Below are 18540 nucleotides of genomic sequence, written 5' to 3'. Positions count from 1 at the left end.
CAAAGATCATATTAACATTTCATATCTCAAAAATAAGTATGGCTGAACCGCAGCAGCAGCCAAAATCGCTGCTGGACTCGGGGTGGTACAATACGCTGCGCTACAATGTGATTCCACCACTGTTCGTCCTGGTCTTCACAGGAGCTGTCCAGTGGCTTGGCCTGCTGGGACGGACTCCCTGCCCATTTGATCGCGAGCAGTGCCCCAGGCTTCTTGGAAACACGGAATCATGGATCATTGTAACTAATTCACAATTTATTTTTCAAATTTCACAATTTTTAAAATTTTTAAGACGGGCGCATTTATATTTTGGGTATTCATTTGGCTTTGGATTCCGGACAAAAAGTTCAAAGGACCCATTTCACCTGAGGGAGAAGAACCCGAGTACCAAGACAATGGATTTCAGTTTTACGTGGCGACCTGCGTTTTATACTGCGCTTTGCAGGTGCAATCTAATTTATAAGTTTTATTTAAGTAAAGCTTATCTTGGTATTTGTTTATTTTTAGTACATGAATCCAGATTTGAGCCCAATTATAGTCATCAACTTTCCAGACATTTTAGCCTGCCTGAGTTTATTTGCTCTACTTCTTTGCATCTGGCTCTGTGTTAATGGAAGACTTATCAAAGTGAGTTCCATAACTTACATACAAAAGCTCATAATTATCTTTAAATGTGTTTCATTAAATAGGGAAAAGTTCAGGAAGGTGCTCCATTCTTCTACGACTTTTACCGAGGATGTGAACGGCACCCTAAGTTTCTAGGCTGTGACGCAAAGCAATTGACGGTCAGCAGAATTGGAATGACCTTGTGGCAGGTCCTGGTTTTGGCAGCATTTTTCTCCGGTCCCATCCGTGCGCCTGAAGTTGTTTCTTGTGCGATCCAGTCAATTTACATAGCAAAATTTTTCTGGTAAATTTTAAATAATGCGGGCAAAAAAATTAAATCAAATTAACTACAAAGGTGGGAAAACGGCTACTACACAACTTTGGACATCACCTACGACCGAGCTGGCTACTACCTCTGCTGGGGAGGCTGTGTTTGGATCCCAGCCCTTTTCCCTCTCAGCCAGATGTACATGGCCCACAATTATTCAACCCTTTCATCTTTTGGCGCTGCTCTTGTGTTCGTGATTGGAGCTTTGGCAACGGCTCTCGAATACCTAATAGACCGAGAAAAGGAAATTTTCGTTGCTTGGAGGCAAAACTTCATCAAGAGGAAAGCTAAGCCCTATCAGTTGTGGGGAAAGCAAGTTGAGTTTCTCGAAGTGTTCTATACTGACCACAAAGGTGTGCCAATGAAGTCTGCCCTTTTGACCTCAGGGTATTGGGGTAAAGCCCGCCACTTAAATTACACTTGCGAGCTGGTTTGCGCTTTGATGTGCTGCGTCACTGCGGCATTTGGGCAAAGCTGGATTTTCCCTTTGCTTTATTTCTACTTCATAGCTGCACTGATTCCCCACAGAATTTTAAGAGATGAAGACAAGTGCAGAAAGAAATATGGGAAGTACTGGGATGAATATTGCAAGAAAGTCCCTTACAGACTGATTCCTGGTTTGTTTTAAATAAAATATCGTTATTTTTCCCATTTTTTGATTATTATTTTGTGCAAAATTATAAGGAACTCTGGATTAATCAATTATTTGATTCATAATATTTTCTGTGGTAATTTAAACAGACTTTTAAAGTAAGGAAACCTGATTGTGCAAAACTCTAGAAGTCAGTTGCTTTTTGTGATGACCCTCCTCTCTCTGCCACTCTCCACATAAATCAAACTTCTACGCCACCTGGACGATTTGAAGTCACCATCCCAAATGGACCACCTGTAAAAAATAAAAATAAAATAGTCAATATTGCTCAAGTTCATCTATTTTAATCAGACATGACAGTGCCAGTTAGCGAAAAGCAATAATGGAAGGTGAATTCAAATGAAAAATTATAGGTGCAGTTATTTAAAATTTGTTAGAGCTAGTGCGTGAGTAAGATGTATTAAAAAAAAATCAAATCAAATTCTTGAGCATCAGGTCATGAAGGTGTTAAAACATTTAACACAAAAGTTTTGAAAATAGCATAAAACGTGAATATACCACTGAATTTTTAATTGCTTTCACAAATGTGACATTGCATGCCATGCCAACACACAACCATCCTTCACCTTGTGGGTTACTAACTTGAAGCAGACGTTGACCCCTCCTTTTCACCTGAACTCTCACGAGACATGGTAGAATATTTGCGAACTGCTCCAGACTCCTTCTTGCTTGACTCCCCTCCAGTAGATAACAGTCTCAACTCCTTTAACTGGTTAAAAAAAAATTAATATTACACCTCCAAGATTTTGAAGAAAACAAAAACCTACTTGATTATCAATTGCTCGGAACTGCCAGGTCCACTTGTTGTTGTACAGGAAGGGTCGCAGGTCGAATCGATTGTCATCTGGAGAGTAGGTTTCAGCATGATAGGATGGAGTCAGGACAGTCATCTTGTGCCTGTTGATGGCGTAGCAGCGGTAAAAGTGCTTCACCTTGGCTGCCACCTCTTCCGGAGTGCAATCCTTGCTCCAGGTTTGGGTCAGTTTACAGAACATGGAAAACGGTCCGCAGTGCAGCTGCTTCCTCAGCCGCCCGTACTGACCAAGCTCATCGTAGGTCATGCCCATGTCCTGCTCATCGGTCTGGGCAATCTTCTTTCCAACCAAAGGCTCGAGTTCTGCAGTGGGAGGAGCACCAACGATTTCCTCCAAAATTGGCAAATCAAAACTGATAACAAAAGTCAAAATGACAAATAAAAGTGTGGGTAATAAAATTACTTTCTCCTGGCGTAGTGTAAAAAGCCCCTCAAATCGCCTTTTGAGATGCCTCCAATTGGATTGATGTCCGCACTCGAACAGTCATACTTGGTCATGTATCCTCGCAGAGCCTCATCAACGTTGGCAGAGCCGAGCACCAGCAATCCTCCCGGTCGACCCTTCACCCACAACATCAGCTGGGCAAACAAGTAAGCCATAACCATTCGAAGTCGAGCCTGAACATTGGAATTAGTTTAATGTAATCTCAATAAATTTTCAATAAATTCAAAACCTGAATATTTTGCAAAGCCAAGTTCTCTCTCGGAGTTCCACCTTGGACAGAGTAAAAAGGAGTTTTGCCTGTGACACTTTTGAAGACAAACAGGACAGCGTTGACCACACTCATAAAGTTAATGTCAAAATGGTAGCTGGAATATTGTGTCAGTAATTTTTGTAATTTTTTCCATTTCATATTGCGGATTATATTACCTTCCAATCTGCTCTGCCAGCGTAGCGGCCCTGTTTTTTGTGTCTTCTGAAGAATTTTCAGTAGCCATATAGCAAGTGAAGAAAATCCTGCTGCACAACTCCTTAGGGTCAGTTGGTGTGTATGACTGGTCAGACACCAAAGCTCTAACATCGCTCAAAACTTGAGTGTCTATTTATAAAAGAACGGAAATTTTAAATCAGTTCAAAAATTTTAATTGAATCAAAAATAAATATACCTCCTCTGAGAACGTAATTCACAACCAAACGGCACATGGAGTGCACAATGCAAGCTGTACTGGCAGAATCGACTCCGCCACTCAAGGGCAGGAAGTATCCACCCTGACCAGAGCGCCTATTTAAGAAACAAAAATTTCAAAGGACATTTAAAAAAAAAGGAGAAGGTAAAAATTACAAATAATCTGCACTTTTGTCTTAGAATAAAATGATTTTTTAATAAAAAAAAAAAAAAATGAACTCGGAAAGTACAATAGGGGATTATTATGCCAAATTGAAATTTATTTCCTTCTAATTGTACTAAATAAAAATACTATTTACCTGAGATAATCCCATAGCCAGCAGGCAGGGCCCAAAGCAATTTCCTCCTCGGCAGGGTGGTACTCCCAGGTAATGGTTTTGCAGGTGGGGACTGTCAATCCTAAGGCATCATCAGACGAAAGGGAAAAGTCAACTTTTACCCTGGGGTAGGAAGGGCTGCCGGCTGCCACCTGGCATCTTGATCTCAGAGAATTGCGGTAGGTGCGTATGTCCTCCAAATCTACCGTGGCCGCCACTACTTCCTAAAAGATAGTATAAATTTTCAGTATCAACATTTTTCCCAAATAACTCACAATATCTCTTAAGTCGTACTGGGCACCCCTGGAGATGATCCCTCCATTTAGAGCAACACAGGAGCAGCCGTTGAAATAGACCCTCTGGCCATCGCAACCCCTCAAGTTGCTGAACATGTAGCACCCTCCACTTTTCAAACTGGCCATGGTGATCAGGTCCACAGCAACATAGGCTTTGCGCAGCTCCATGTACGACCCTGAGCTGTTGACAAAAATCTCAACTCCATCCAATCCCATCGGAATGTGAGAACTGTTGATTTTAATTATAATGTAATTGTAAAATTCAAAATAAAAATTAGCCTGACCTCATTGGATTCCACAGCTCCTCACAAATTTCAAAGCCAATGCAAGTGTCTCTGGTTGAAATGACTGCATCTCCAAACAAGACTGTTTCTTGGCCAGTAACCTGCCGGATCATTCGAGGCAAATAAAATTCCTCGACCTCCCGAATCTGTTGGAATTTTTTTATAGTAGAATTTTTATTATTAATTTATAATACCTTCTTCCACGGCGTGAACCAGCGGGACTCTCTGTAGTTTCCATCATCACACATCATCATTTTTGGTCGAATCAACAAGACTTTCCTGTAAAATGTGAAAACTAATATAATTATTGTAGTTGCTGCATATTAAAATAGAAGATTAATTCCATTTTAAATTTTAAAAAAAAAAATCGTTTTAAAATGATTATATGGTGTTTGTTTTATTAATTGCAAATGTAAAAGTCTAACTTTCTGAAATTTAAGCAATGTTACGAAACCTGTTAAAGAAGATGACCCTGCAATTGTAAGTGACATTCTTGTGCATGACCGGCATCCCCACGTCGACGATGATGTCCTGAGCCGAAGGGTGCTCAATCAGGTTGATCAAGACCTCCCATGAGTGCAGAAGGGTGTCGCTCTCATAAAAGTGGTCCTCACAACTGTACCCACTGCATGAGAATGAAATGGCAATTAGTTAAGTTCTAACTGCAAATTCAAACAGAATTCAGACCAAATTTCCAACTCAGGGCCGCTCCTGAGCCGGGCGCCGCTCAGTTTGGCCTCTTCGATGCTTCGAATGATCCTTTTGGCATTGCCCTCAAAGTCCAGCGCCCACTGGTTCAGGGTGCACACAGCAACCTTGGCACGTCGACCCATCGTTGTGTCTATATAAACGGTCAACGCTGATCTTAGTGACCTGACCCCGTAACCAAGGCTTTGTTTACGTTAGGTGCTGCTAAGAGTTGCCAAATAACAAATACATCTCTAACAAATACAAGACAGTAGCGACTGCCGGCGGCTCGACCCTCCTCTCGTCGGTACCCCCCCCCCCCCTGAGTCCTGAGTGGTCCAAACGGTTCCCCCTCCATTACCCAAATCAGTTGACGCGCGAAAATGGTTCGCTAGGCCGCCAGGGATATTTATTGATATATAGAATAAATATAATTATACAGGACTCTTATGTTGTGTGTCTCAAAACCCGAAATATTTAGTTTTAAACTTGAATCAACAGTGATAGGCTTTTCCTTAGATACCGCCGTGGCAGATTGGTTTCAAAATTTTATGGTAGAAAAGACACAAACCTTAGCTTGCGATCAAAATAAACACGATAAACACAGACCAAATATTCCAAATAATATTCCTTGCAGGTCATGGGTATGGGTAGTCAGGAATCATCTCAGGAAATGCTAAAAAAGTCACAGGATCAATAAAAACTGCCAGTTAATTGCCCAAGTACAAACTCGAAATTGAACATTTGCGATCAAAATATACGGAAAATATAATGAAATGAAAAAAAGACAAAATCTTGGATATAGGACTTATTGGTTTTTTTTCTAGCAGAAATCAGAATTGATAATTAATTGTATTTTTTTTCTGACTTGGAGTATTGGAAATGATTAATTTGACGGATTGTTATTTTTGCAAGCAAAAAAGCGCACATTTGTTTAAAAAGGCATAAAAAAGGTAAAGAAGCGCAAAGCAGCCGTCCAGCCCAGCAGAGAGCAGCAACAGCGCAGAAAGCAGCGGCAATCGCATTAAAACCATAGTGATGCAGGAAAATCAGATGCAATAAAAATAGAAACCTCAGCCGCGCGATTTTTAGGCTTTGGCTGGCTTTGGCTGAGCCAAGTTTATAAACGGCGGCGGCTTGATATGTACCGCAGCGGCTGACGGCTGGCTGACATTTTTATTAGATAACGTTTTTTCCGTTTTTTCATTGAAACGATTTTATTAATTAGAAAAGAGGTGGATTTTATCTATAGTCACCTCAGATTTTCAAAATAAAAATTCCTGAGGCAAGAAAAAAATTATTGAAAAATAGTCAGCGGCTGGCTCGGCTAGCCGAGCCGTGCGACCTTAAATAAAATAAAAGCTGAGATAATCACTTTTTTTTTTAGTTTTTCCAAAATGTTCCGTAGTGGTGTAAATCTCATATCTTCAACTTTGAGCGGGGTATGCGGTATGTGAAAACAGAAAGAATCAAACATTAGGGGGGCTTTCATTTACCTAATTGATTTTTATTTTTAGTTTAAAATTTTTGAGTAATTTATAAAGTGACGCACAGGCGATGCGAATAAATATAATCTCCAATTTTATTTGCTTCTCTTGTGTCAAAAATGCAGCCAAGAGATGCGGCCTCGAAGAGAAGAAATTCATCACATGCCAAAAAGTGTGAGAGCTCCTTCGTTCCTGTTTAGAAAGACAGAATTCCTCTCTTACCAGCGCTGCCAGTTTGTCAAACTTATTAAAACGAAACAAGTGCAATGTTCTTAATAAAAAAATAAAATTTGAAGTTGACTAGGTGAAAATTTATTTTTAGTCAAAAATAATTGAAAAACCGCGCCTGCAATTTGAGTCGTTGTAAAATTTTTCTTTGTTTATCGCTGCTGAATGTTTTCATCTGTGTAGACCATCAAACGATTTAGTGAGTGCGTTGGTTTTTATTTTGAGCGTTTTAATTTAATTTTATCCCCCTAAGTTAAGGCTTCACTGTGATGGAAAACCAAACAATAAAGGTGAGAGATTTCCAATAATACTTAATTTTCAAAAATTTCTACTTGCAAACATTAAGGATTTCGTTCTTGATTATATTAAATTTTATTTCTCTTGCGCTAATTCAATTGATGAGCTAATTGTAAAAAAACATTACACCAATTGCCGGCAAATTTTTGTACCTATGTCTGCCTGTTGCAAATGCACAAATATTTTGAGACTTGAATATATTTCTATGAGAAGCGTCACTCAGTGGTCTCAGTGCATCATTCAGGCCGCAAACTCCTTATTATTTCTTGAAAGCCTATTTCTCGAATTTGAGCATTCCATCTGTTTATATAATATTATAATTAGTTAAATTTTTAATCATATGCTCAGTGCTTTTAAAAGAATAAATATTTAAAATTGTTGTTATAAATATAGTTTAATTAACCTTGTCTCCATTAATTTGCAGTCCTCAAAATCAAGCGGAGCAGGAAGACCTGAACCACCCCTTGTAAGTTGCATTCAATTTTTCATATCATATTATTTAAATTGATTTGTGCACAAAAAAACTTAATGTCACCCAATTAATGACGTTTTCTCAATTTTTTTTCAGACGCGCTCCAGGTCTAAAGCTCAAGGGCAGCAAGAACCTGTGCAGGTAAATTGAAAAATTAAATTGATTAAGCTTGTAAGTTGAATTCAATTTTTATATATCATATATTATTTAAAGACCAAATTGATTGGTGCACAAAAAAACTTAATGTTTCTCAATTTTTTTTCAGACCAGCTCCAGGTCTAAAGCTCAAGGGCAGCAAGAACCTGTGCAGGTAAATTGAAAAATTAAATTAATTAAGCTAATTAGAAAGCAAACAAATGAATAATAAAAAAAAATGACAACATTAAAAAAAAACTGTTTGATTATATTTTTTATTTTGCCCTTGCAGTTTCAGGATGATCTCTTGGCACAGGAGGAAGCAGAGCCCAAGCATGTGAGAGAAATTTAACTGATTGTATTTAATAAAAAACCATAAAAAACTATTATTAATTAAGTATCAAATCCGGTCAAATAAATTTGAACCGTTTTTATAATTTGAATTGAAGATAATTTAATTAAAATAATAAAAAATAAAAAAATGAATTTTATAAATTTATAAAAGTACCATGAAAATAAAATGGTACATTTAAATTATTTAAGTTATCATCAATTTGTGGGCTTTTCCTTTTCACTTTCAGATGAAAGAGAAGCAAATGAAAAAAGCGCCGATTAATTTGGAGCCAGAAGTTCCTCTTTTCGGGAGAGTTAAGGTGAAGGAAGAGCTCCGAACCTTGAAGCTGAAATTTGTGCCGTGGATGCTGGGCTCAGGTAAATTATGTTATTATCCTTTAGAAATCGAAAAAAAAATCAAGTTCCTGCATGGGATGCAAAATAATCAAAACAGAAAAACTACTTATTGTAAAACACAATAGAATTACATAAAATTGTAAACATCGTTTTGTCATTTCCACCTGTTCTGCACCTGTTAATGGATTTAATTTTTCAACTAATCATTGCAGGGTACAAAAATTGAGTTCATGTAAATCAGAGGAGGCTTTTCGATCTCAGTTGATGTGTATTAATGTAATTTTAGAGACAAAAACACAATTTTTTTAACTATAGATAGCCCTCAATAAGAAAACCATCTTTTTTACTCTCATCAAATATAATATTATTCTACTTCTATTGCTTAAAATTAAAAAAAAAAAACTTCCAGAACCTCCTGTCACATTTCCTCGAGCGCCGTTTCAACTAAAATATGGTAAGTTTTGATAGTGTTTCTGCTGACAATATTGCTAAAAATTATTTCTTGTTTCTTTTAAATTTCATTGGAACCCAGAATCCTCCTTATTTAAATTTAATTTTTCCAGAGTTCATTACTCCGTTGGGCAAAATGGTTCTTGTCAACAACAAAAATCAAATTCGTGATGAAACAGGCAAGACCATCACCATTGAAGGGTATTGCTGCTATGCAGCCCATTTGAATATCTTGGTACTTTTATGCAGAGAGGTGGGTTTCCAGATTTTTGTCTAACTTATGGTTATCTCCATTAAAAATTCTAAATTTAAGGGCCTCGAACAAGCTGCAAAAGCTCTGCTGAGCCCTGAAAGCCCTGAGGAATTGAAGAAGTTCCTGGCCTTGGCCATAATGAACAAAGAAAGTGTAACTGAGGACATGATTTATTTAGCAACGAAGATTGTCCAGGACATGTAAGTCTTGTCATATTTTTTTAACATAATATCATTAGCGTAAGCTTGATTCACGGAAACAAATAATTAATTCACTCCTATTTACAAATAGGCATTACCAGAAGAGGCCAGGAAGTTTCTCTTCACACGTCGAGCCCGTGCTAGAAAGGCTGTGCCTGAGCAGTGGCCAAAGAAAACTCTTTTGCCTGGCGTGTGGAACTTGGAGTTGCGACAAAATTAAATTTTTGCCCAAGAGGGCGTACTTGGAGTGCCTTAAAAGAGGGGTGATGCCAGAGGAAAAAACAATTGCTCTCAAAACATACGTAAGATTAAAATCTAATTTACTTTTGAGTATAAAAAATAACTAACACCTGCATAAATCACACTTAGAATCTCTGCTGCCTAGGTAAAAAGAAGGCCCAGTACAGATTGAGCACTGAAGCCTTCATGGTTATTTTGGAGCGCGAGAAGGCAAACCTGGAAAAAAAGACCACCATTGCCATGAGCAAAGTTTTAAAGGTAACATAAAAAATTTTGAAACCTAATTAAAAATTAATTAATCCAAAACTTCCAGACTAAACATTTTGCTCATCAAATGAAAGTGGCAAATGTTCAGTACAGATGCTATGCTGTTCTGTTTAGATATCGTACTGACAATTCCAGCCACATTGTGCTTTTGTTGATTCCCAAAAGTCTCAACAGCAAGGATTTAAAATTTGCCGACTGCAATCACCCCTCAAAATTGCAATCCGTCGAGGGAAAGGAAGGCAGCGCAACAAACAAAAAAGGCGTTGTTGACAGCTTGATTTTTATTCGAGATACAAGCGTTTAAAGCTTGCTTTTAATTCACAGATCCTTTGCTTTTTTTTTGTTTGTGATAGTAATGGACCAAAAACTGCTTTTATCTAATTGTAATAATGATTGCTCTTTTTAACTATTCTTGAAAAAAAAAAAATGTTTGTAAAGTTTTATAATTAAGACATTTTTTAAAGCTAGCTATTAAATTTACTGGGCGCAAAAGGGTGTGATAAAGAGGGCTGTGTCTTACCCGCACACAAACTTAATTGGCCGACTGGTCGTTGACGGTGCTCCTGCTGAGGTGGCAGTCTGACACTTTTCTTGGCATGTGATGATCAAAAACGCTTTCTGTTTCAGTGCGGCCAAAATGTTCAGATTTTCTATAAAAAATAATAGTGTTAGCAGAAGTTTTTAAATCTAAAACATTTTAGTAATTGATCTATATATTATTTATTTCAAAATTATTAATTTATTATGAGTCTTGTAATTTTAATGATTGCGCAGGTTTTATGACAAATTATCAAATTATTCCAAAAATCATTAAAATGCTTTAAACAATGGAAAAGTTGTTTTGTTTTAGTATCTTATTTGACTAAGTAGCGAAAAAAGGAGAGGCACTTTGGGGGATGGGGCACCGGATAAAGTTGGAAAAGTGGTTTCAGATAATGCAAGGGGCAGCAACAGCCACACTTCAAGGAACTCATTGTCAAGGCAAGGAAGATGCTTGAGTTTGAAGGCTTGTCCTTTCTTACCTGCGGATTGAATCAGGTTGTTGAGACCTAGAGACGATATTCAGGTGGCGAACGCATCTGAGGACTCCTCAAGCTGTCAGGATTCAACCCCTAGTCTGGCTGGGGACCTCTTTCTTCTCTGTCAGGATTAGCCGCTTTCAACTTGTTATGATTCGAATGGTCCAAAAGTCTAAGAAAAGTAAATTTTGTTTTAGTCAAAGAATCGTACCAGTTAAACTTTTAAAGGTTTATACATACATATGTAAAAAAAACTTGTGAATATAATCAGCAATTAATAGTAAAAATAAAAACTATAGTAAAATTATCTTTATTTCTAAAAAAAACTCAATTTTGATGTTTCCGCGTAGGAATACAAAATAAGTAAGCTGTAAAAAAGTTGTGGCAGTGAAAGCATTTGATATAAAAGTTGGACTAAATCTGATCTAGAGCAAAAGATTTAATTTTTTTAACGCATTTAGCTTATTCATTCATAACGAGAAAATGTTATCATTCATAATTTAAAAATAGCTTTAAATTACAAAACCAGCCTTATTATAAAAGTACTTTGAGTTGCAAATAAATTTTAATTACTTCCTTGCTCAGAGACACTCAGAAAGAAAATTGTAGAAGGTTAGTTTATGAAAATTAGTTAGTAAGGAAAAAAACAGATAAATTTGTGACTAAAATAAAGACTCACTTTGTCCAGAACTCAGACTTCATGGCGTCGAAGACCTTGGGCGTGAAGGGCATGAGCTCGTGAAGTCGAAGATGACAGAAATGATGGCCGATCTTGAGGTGCGCGGCCTTGTGCTCAGCAATAATGTGGCACCACAGACTGCCACTGAAATTTTGTTTCATTAGAAATTTGTTTGAAGAAGGTGACACTGGAGGAGATGATCATGGAAAACGAGGAAAAGCCCGATCTCTTAAATTAACATTAGAAATTTTAATTCTAATTTAACAAACAAAAGAGTCCAACAACAATCATTAATTAAAAGTATAAAGCTATGTATGTAAAATATTAAGGATTTTAAAATCTGAAAAGCCATTTAGGTAATAAAATAAAATCATCATGTACATGCTCCTTAATAATGGTACTGCCTGCTTTTTGCTCATTTTTGTTCTGATGTGTGTCCTGAAGATATTATGCTGGTCAAAAACAAGAGTCATGAGTCAAGAGAGTTAAATAATACATACATTAATGTGTTGACGGGTGAAAGAAAATGAAAACGCTTGGGATAGTAGAATTATATTTCCACAATCCCTAGAAAACACATTTTGTTTTGTTTTGGTATTTAATTTAATTTTATTAAGTTGGCGAGATTTGTTATTTGTTTAAGCTGAATAATTTTGTTCGGTTGGCATCTTCTTTTCACCTAATTTTTTTGACTTGATCAAAAATGGCCGGAGTCGGAGGATTCTTGTACAATGCTCTATTTAAGAGAACGTCAACCTTTGCATTAACCATCATCGGCGGCACGTTCTTCTTCGAGCGGTCCTTTGAAATCTTGTCCGACACACTTTACGATAACATCAACCAGGGGGTAAGTTTTATGTCCTTCCTGCAACAGCAAAAAATATTCTCATGCACCCGCAATAAACCTGCTAATTTGTTATATTTTTCTTAATTTTCCTGTGTTTTTCCAGAAACTTTGGAAGCATATTAAGGACAAGTATGAGCAGTAGAAACTCTCCAAGATTTCCATCTATACATGCACACCTAGCTCCTTTGTATAGTTTTCCTCCAGCCTGCAAATGATGGTAAAATTGTCAATCGATTGATCGAGTTGCTTGCAAGAAGGCCATGTTATTTATGTGTTACAGAAAAAAAATAAAAAAAACCCTAGTTAAATAAGCTTCAAAAATTTTTATTGTGATCATATGTCAAACCATTTTTCATGTTTTTAATTTGGCAAATTGGAGCCAAGCCAAGTACTAAAAAATAAGGTTCATCTGTATAGTAATTTTTATTTTAATCAATTTTATCTCCACAAAATAAAGCCCTTCCAGTCATTTCTTGTTTATTTTTTTCTTTAATATTTTAAGAAAAATGCTCTATGCAGGAGATTTTGAGCCATGTTAAAAAAAGAGTGGACAATTCGTTGTTTTTTTTCAACTTATCTTGAAAACTAAACCTTTTCTATTTGGTCGACTAAAAATTTCAAATTGGAATATGTGCTCCTACACGAACCAACAATATAAAATTGCTTTTTTTGTGATTCATTGTAACGAAGCCATACAGGCCGAGATGAGATTTAATTTAACTTGTTGAAGCAAACATCTCTAGTCTAGCTGTCCCATGCAAGTGAAAAGTATTATTGCAAAGCTCAGTCAAAAGAATTGTTTTCCAAAAATTTATCGTTTCATTTGATACTAATTAATACTTATTATTTTTCTGAAATATTATTAATCTGTTATTAATAGATAAGACAAATTTGTCTATGAAGTTTATTAAGGGAGAAAAATTCTAATATAGGATACACAGACTTCACATTTTTAATGCTTATTTATCATTCATATATTTTATTTGATGATCAACACCTACACCCTAAAAGGCTTTATAGAAATTGTAATTTTCAAGCTCGTGTGTTTATTGTGAGAACATCCATCGACTTCCCTCTTTCCACCCACACACAATTAAAGCTCCGTGTGCGATGGTGCCAAAGTTTGGCAGATCCTTTTGTGTTCTGCAGCCTGCCACGGAGGCTTCTTGCAGGACACGCAATTCAATAATCATAATCAAAATGTATAAATAAAAGTAGACCAGGTGTCACACTGGAATATTAGAAAGGCAAAAAATTACTCCAGGCACCATTATGCAAAATAATTTGGCATTTTTTTTTGTCCCGCACGAGTCTCAATTAAATTCAGTCCCTCCCAAATAGAGCTTACGGGCTGAGCAAGTGGCCGTTGGTTCCATAAATGGGGGGACAACTTTTTTTAAATGCTGCTTTCGAAAGTGGGATGAATTTTCTTTATTCAGCTTGTTGCACACGCACAAGCGAGCAGGTCAGTGTTTTTTATTCCACCGATGCGCCTTGAGAAAAATAACCTGCAATCGATCAAAAACTAGGTAAGTTCATAGTTATTAAATATTTGTTTTCCCCCCAAGGAAACGGCCCTATATTCATACATTTGAATTAACTTCAACGGTCAGGTGTGTGCTCACTAAAAAGTTGTGGCCTCCGGCAAAATTTAATGACATAAATAAATTATTGTAATTCTATGAATTTTCTCAGAAAGTTATAGTAATTTGCATTCTTTCTGGACCACTATAATTATCTCGCCTTTTATGGGCTTCAATAATTTGAGAGGTTTAATAGAAAAAATAGAGGACCCAGAACCCAGAGGCAGCATGCAAAATATTTAACTAAACGCTGCGAAAATACTTTATTACTGCCAGACAAATTTTTTTATTAGCTGTTGTTATTGCTGTTTCAACTTTATGGCCTCTCTAGGAATTAGGAATCTACATTTTTATTTACCGCTGTTAAATCTGAAAAAAAAATAATAATATTTTACAGCCCTTAAAAAAATAATTTACTCTTTTAAAGACAAAAGTTTCCATGAAATATTGTAATTCCAAGATTAATCTAACTTTTGAAGAGCAAAAAATTAATTTTCTTTTTGAAAATAAAAAATAAATAAGAACTGTTCATTTAATTTTAGCGTTATTCGGAGAAGAATATAGAACCTTTTATCGTCTCATTAGGATTTCTTGCAATGGCTTGTGTGGATGACCTTTTCGCCAGCAGCAGCCAGGAAACTATTTACGCTGCTCCGGACAACGCAGAAGCCTCTCTCATGCTGGAGGCTCTGAAGCTCCCTCCAGAAGCAGAACCCAGTCAGCCCCGCTTCTGCCACTTCTGTCCCGAGTCCTTTAATGATGCAGACCAACTGGAGGCACATCTTCGGGGGCAGCACGCAACCCAACTGAGCCGCCTCCAGCGCCTCGATGTACTAAGAATGCGCTGCTGTCCTCTGTGTCCTGCTAGATTCTTCGAGCAGGAGTTGCTGCCTCCGCACCTTTTGCAGGAACACAGTGCAGAACTTGGACGTCTTTTTCGTGGGCGAACCGCCCCTGATCAAAAACTAGCCTGTCCTTTCTGTGATTATAAGGTTAATTGTACCAAAAATATTATTACTTAAAAAATTAAAAAAAAAAAATCTTATTTTAGGTTCTTGCTGCGTTTGGAGACCTTCTGAGTCACCATGTTGATGAGGTACACATTTCAGAGTTACAGCAGTACTTGGTTCAACAACCCGCAGCGTCTTCCGATGACGACCATGGAGATGAGCCCATTCACACTTTTATCGAAGATACGCCTGTAAAAACCTCGTGCTTCGGGCCCAGCAGGAAAAAAACTCCGTTCACGTGCAGCACGCCAATCGCTCCCTCCAGACAAACACACGGAGACTTTAGGTACGTTATTTTTTTAGATGCCAAATATAGACCAGTTTTTTAATGATCACAAATTCTAGGTGTGGTTCTTGCGACGTTTTCTTTGAATCTGACTGCGATCTGGTGGCACATGTGAAACGGAAGCATAACAAAGTCAAGGCATTGATGCGGCCTCTCTATGGGTGTGGCGTCTGCTCAGCAGTGTTTTACAGAAACAGCTTTGTCCAAAGACACCATAGATTACACCACACTCAATTGGACTGAAAAGAGCATAGTTAACCAATCTACGCAATAATGGAAATTTTACACTAGCATAAATTTATGCTCTAATTTTCGTCTTATGCTTGATTGCAGGAATCAGTCAAGATATGTTGTTCATACTTTCTTGTTTAAATTACTATAATTTTTACCACTGCAAAGCCAAAGTCAAAAAATTTTTAACAATCCTATGTAAGAAGACTACCAAATTATATTAAACCGAATAGTGAACAGTTTCAAATGGAATTAAAAAACTTTTTTTTTGTGAGAGCCTCTCAATATAAATTTCCTCTTAATATAGAAAAATTTAGCCAGAAATCAAGCACATTATTGTTGTGGGTTGGGCGAGTTCTTAAAATAATACCTGAAGCACAAATCTAACGTTGAGCGGAGAGGTCGTTGAAACTCTCACCATGGCGCCTAAACTTTATCAAGTTGCGGTGGTTGTGGAGCTCTGTACTTCTTAATGGATTTTGGCTGCAAATACAAACAAACTGTAAATATTAACTCGTTTCATGCAAGCCTACGTAGGGACTTACTGTTATTGATACAAGAGCAGTTAATTAGAGTGTTAGTAATAACGGGTAGGAGGTTGGATTGGGGATTTAACTCGAGATCTATCACGCCTTGCCTTCTGCTTTGGAACAGCTCCCTGTTTAGCTCTCTCATCTGAATCACAAGGACCATCATTGCTGTGGCTCCCAGATGAAGAAGAAGGGTCGCTTTAGTTACAGATTTTTTATCAAAACAAATTAATAAATGAAGATATTTGAAATACCTGAAGTCTTTGAAGTTACCAGCTGACATGCAGTTCCGCAAACCAGGCTTCAAACTAACTTCTTTCTCAAGAGTTTCCAGGGCTGGAAGAATGGACTCTTCGATTGAATGAGAGGCACGAAGAGTACGTCCAGAGAGAGGCATCACCAGTGCTTTAGGCTTGTCAGCTCGAACAGGGAGGTGCTTTATTTCACAAGCTAACTGAAGAAATTAATAATTTCAATATTAGCAAGAAAATGTTTTGTGTCTTAGAAATATTAACCTGGTGTTGAATGAATTTCTCAGGTGGGATATTGGCATTGCAAAGATCACAGGGGATAATAGTCTTTGTTCGATTTGGTGCTTTTGCAGCTTCAGAAATGTTGTTTTGGTTTTCGTGGTCCTGTTCTGGCTGAGCAATCTTGATTTTGTTGTATTTGTAGGGTATGTAGCATGCAAGGTCAGGACGACAACCAGTCTATCACATCAGGACATTACACTTAAAACACAATAAATATAATACGCAATGCAGAAATATACCTGGTGGATCAAAAGGCGACTAGCAGGGACAAGAATTTCGCAAAATTCACAAGGAATCTGGACATCCTCGAAGTCTCCAGCTTGCTCAGGGGGCTTGTATGTTTCCTGTTTGGAGCTAACAAGAGTGGTGGCTTTCTCGGAATCAGTCGAGTCTGGGTTCTTTTGTTTAGTGACTGGCTCTTTAGGTTTGCCACCAACGGCACCCATGTTTTCAATAGCAGCAGGTAGGACAAAATTCACAGGAGATGTTCGTGTACGCTTTTCAGGAACACAGCTTTTCTTCTCGGAAGTTTGATCAACAATTTTTCTTCTCTGTTCTAATATTCCATCCAGTTGGTATTTGCTCATCATCTACAGAAATTTGAATAAAAGTCATGAATTAAACAAAAAATATCCCTACTTCCATCTCATCTTGTGCTAGTTTGAAGGCAAGGAGGCGATCAGCCTCTTCATCATAGATAGGAACTGTTTTTTTCTCTGTTTCCAGCACAGTTTCAGCAGCTTTACAGACTATTGGTTTGACCTCTGCCCCTATTTTGTTGGTGCCAAATTTTGTTTGGCGTTCCTCAACAGTAGGTTCAGGAGCAGCAGGGGGAGGTGACTTCTCAACAGGTGCAAATCTCACAGTGTTAGGAACAGACTTCTTGGCACTAGCAGCTAGGAGAGAGCTTGCTGGACGGATGGCACTTTTGAGGATTGGACGGCTTGGTTCAATCTTTGTCGGAGGCTTTGCAGGGACCTCCCAGCTAGGAGGTGGTCCAGGTTCTGCATCAGAAAAACATAAATATGCATAAATATTTTGTGTGTGGATTGATTAAAATCTATTTAACCGTCTTCAAGTTTCAGGAAGCCATGGTTACTGTCCAAGTGGAGAGCTTGGTACTTGATCATCACAAATTCGCCGCATTGTGCACATTTCTCGGTTCTGGTGCCGCAGTAGCTTTCGTGGTCAGCCAACTCCTTGGACGGCAGCTCGATTTCGCAGAATGTGCACACTACTTTCCTGTGAGAGCAGTCTTCCTTCTGTAGAATAAACAAAAATATAAACCGCAAAGGTCAGACAAAAACTTAAGGCAAAAAAATCGCGTGCGTATTCTCAGGGGGCAGCGTTTAATTTGAATAAAAAGAGGGCAAACGACATGTATTGTAAAACGTATCAAGTTTTATACCACATGTTTCTGCATGAGGGCCTTCTCCACCTGCGCCCCACAGTCCCTGCACGACTTGAGCCTATGCTCGTTTGCATCGTGCTCGGCGAGCTCTGCCCGAGGCACCGGCTCGTTGCACTTGTTGCATACGACGATATTGCGGTGGCAGTGCACCGAGTGTGTCACGTAATTAACACTCCTGATCTCACGCTTGCTGAAATTCCAAAGTTTCGTCAGACAAATAAAGGAGGAAAATCTCTTTATGTTTGTGACCGCACCAGTTGGAGCAAATTTCCATTTCTTCCTCCATGCTGCTTTTGCTGCTCGACGAGTTTTCGTTTTTTGCTGCCTGTGGTCAGCCTTCACTGAAAAGCGAGATCAATTTGGCCACCGAAAGAGTGTCAAGCGAAATGTGGTCATAATTTAACCTGCGACAGAATTTGTTAAAAGCTGCAATGTCACTAAAATGCGATTTTACTTGCCTCACTATCTGCCAATTTGAATTCTCTCTTCTCTCGACAACAATCGCTTTGGTGATGAACCAAAATAAATTTTTCGGACATCGCGCAGAAAAGAGTGGGGCGGTCATTTAGGGGCTGCACGCA

General features: G+C 37.9%; 6 protein-coding genes and 1 long non-coding RNA gene across 14 annotated transcripts; 5 read left to right on the top strand and 2 right to left on the bottom strand.

The window, feature by feature from the left end:
• Positions 1-8: 8 nt before the first annotated feature.
• Positions 9-1585, top strand: LOC132199242 (uncharacterized). The gene is made up of 5 exons (XM_059623829.1): positions 9-239; positions 293-445; positions 508-627; positions 690-910; positions 962-1585. Exons 1-5 carry the CDS (start codon positions 39-41, stop codon positions 1560-1562), a joined length of 1296 nt encoding a protein of 431 aa, XP_059479812.1. The 5' UTR covers positions 9-38; the 3' UTR covers positions 1563-1585.
• LOC132199241 (glutamine-dependent NAD(+) synthetase) lies at positions 1582-5411 on the bottom strand. Of its 3 annotated transcripts, none has more exons than XM_059623828.1 (13): positions 5112-5411; positions 4879-5049; positions 4619-4703; positions 4425-4570; positions 4120-4369; positions 3827-4068; positions 3508-3623; positions 3272-3440; positions 3075-3210; positions 2804-3018; positions 2354-2753; positions 2153-2295; positions 1582-1820 (listed from the first exon to the last, which is right to left on the bottom strand). In XM_059623828.1, exons 1-12 carry the CDS (start codon positions 5255-5257, stop codon positions 2164-2166), a joined length of 2208 nt encoding a protein of 735 aa, XP_059479811.1. In that variant the 5' UTR covers positions 5258-5411; the 3' UTR covers positions 1582-1820; positions 2153-2163. The 3 variants fall into 3 exon arrangements, with proteins under 3 accessions (XP_059479811.1, XP_059479809.1, XP_059479810.1); XM_059623826.1 differs by having other exon boundaries at positions 2169-2295; XM_059623827.1 differs by having other exon boundaries at positions 2199-2295.
• A 1609-nt stretch (positions 5412-7020) lies between these two features.
• LOC132198986 (uncharacterized) lies at positions 7021-8104 on the top strand. Its single transcript, XR_009442073.1, has 5 exons — positions 7021-7116; positions 7548-7589; positions 7692-7736; positions 7861-7905; positions 8023-8104. It is a non-coding gene; the product is annotated as an uncharacterized LOC132198986 (long non-coding RNA).
• Positions 8105-8311: 207 nt separating this feature from the next.
• On the top strand, positions 8312-10595 carry LOC132199066 (uncharacterized). The gene is made up of 7 exons (XM_059623454.1): positions 8312-8441; positions 8830-8874; positions 8984-9123; positions 9184-9323; positions 9415-9625; positions 9693-9821; positions 9877-10595. The coding sequence occupies exons 1-7, from the start codon at positions 8312-8314 to the stop codon at positions 10132-10134; spliced, it is 1053 nt and encodes a 350-aa protein (XP_059479437.1). The 3' UTR covers positions 10135-10595.
• Positions 10596-12207: 1612 nt separating this feature from the next.
• On the top strand, positions 12208-12687 carry LOC132198985 (cytochrome b-c1 complex subunit 9). Its single transcript, XM_059623352.1, has 2 exons — positions 12208-12375; positions 12479-12687. Exons 1-2 carry the CDS (start codon positions 12232-12234, stop codon positions 12515-12517), a joined length of 183 nt encoding a protein of 60 aa, XP_059479335.1. The 5' UTR covers positions 12208-12231; the 3' UTR covers positions 12518-12687.
• Positions 12688-12825: 138 nt separating this feature from the next.
• Positions 12826-15854, top strand: LOC132198983 (zinc finger protein tra-4-like). Of its 2 annotated transcripts, none has more exons than XM_059623349.1 (4): positions 12826-13904; positions 14501-14950; positions 15010-15254; positions 15314-15854. In XM_059623349.1, the coding sequence occupies exons 2-4, from the start codon at positions 14555-14557 to the stop codon at positions 15495-15497; spliced, it is 825 nt and encodes a 274-aa protein (XP_059479332.1). In that variant the 5' UTR covers positions 12826-13904; positions 14501-14554; the 3' UTR covers positions 15498-15854. The 2 variants fall into 2 exon arrangements, with proteins under 2 accessions (XP_059479332.1, XP_059479331.1); XM_059623348.1 differs by having other exon boundaries at positions 14544-14950; positions 15314-15853.
• On the bottom strand, positions 14981-18528 carry LOC132198980 (TRAF-type zinc finger domain-containing protein 1-like). 5 transcript variants are annotated; one of them, XR_009442071.1, is made up of 11 exons: positions 18418-18528; positions 18214-18363; positions 17957-18149; positions 17618-17810; positions 17188-17552; positions 16788-17138; positions 16531-16725; positions 16270-16469; positions 16031-16213; positions 15856-15968; positions 14981-15493 (listed from the first exon to the last, which is right to left on the bottom strand). XR_009442071.1 is itself a non-coding variant. In XM_059623342.1 (10 exons), the coding sequence occupies exons 2-9, from the start codon at positions 18243-18245 to the stop codon at positions 16063-16065; spliced, it is 1680 nt and encodes a 559-aa protein (XP_059479325.1). In that variant the 5' UTR covers positions 18246-18363; positions 18418-18528; the 3' UTR covers positions 14981-15968; positions 16031-16062. The 5 variants fall into 5 exon arrangements, 3 of the variants coding, with proteins under 3 accessions (XP_059479325.1, XP_059479326.1, XP_059479327.1); XR_009442072.1 differs by having other exon boundaries at positions 16123-16213; XM_059623342.1 differs by having other exon boundaries at positions 14981-15968.
• Positions 18529-18540: the final 12 nt, after the last annotated feature.

This window comes from Neocloeon triangulifer, unplaced genomic scaffold, assembly GCF_031216515.1.
Source record: "Neocloeon triangulifer isolate White Clay Creek 2 clone unplaced genomic scaffold, ASM3121651v1 ptg000013l, whole genome shotgun sequence".
NCBI classification, from domain to species: Eukaryota; Metazoa; Arthropoda; class Insecta; order Ephemeroptera; family Baetidae; genus Neocloeon; species Neocloeon triangulifer.
This window is presented reverse-complemented; position numbering and strand designations above follow the sequence as displayed.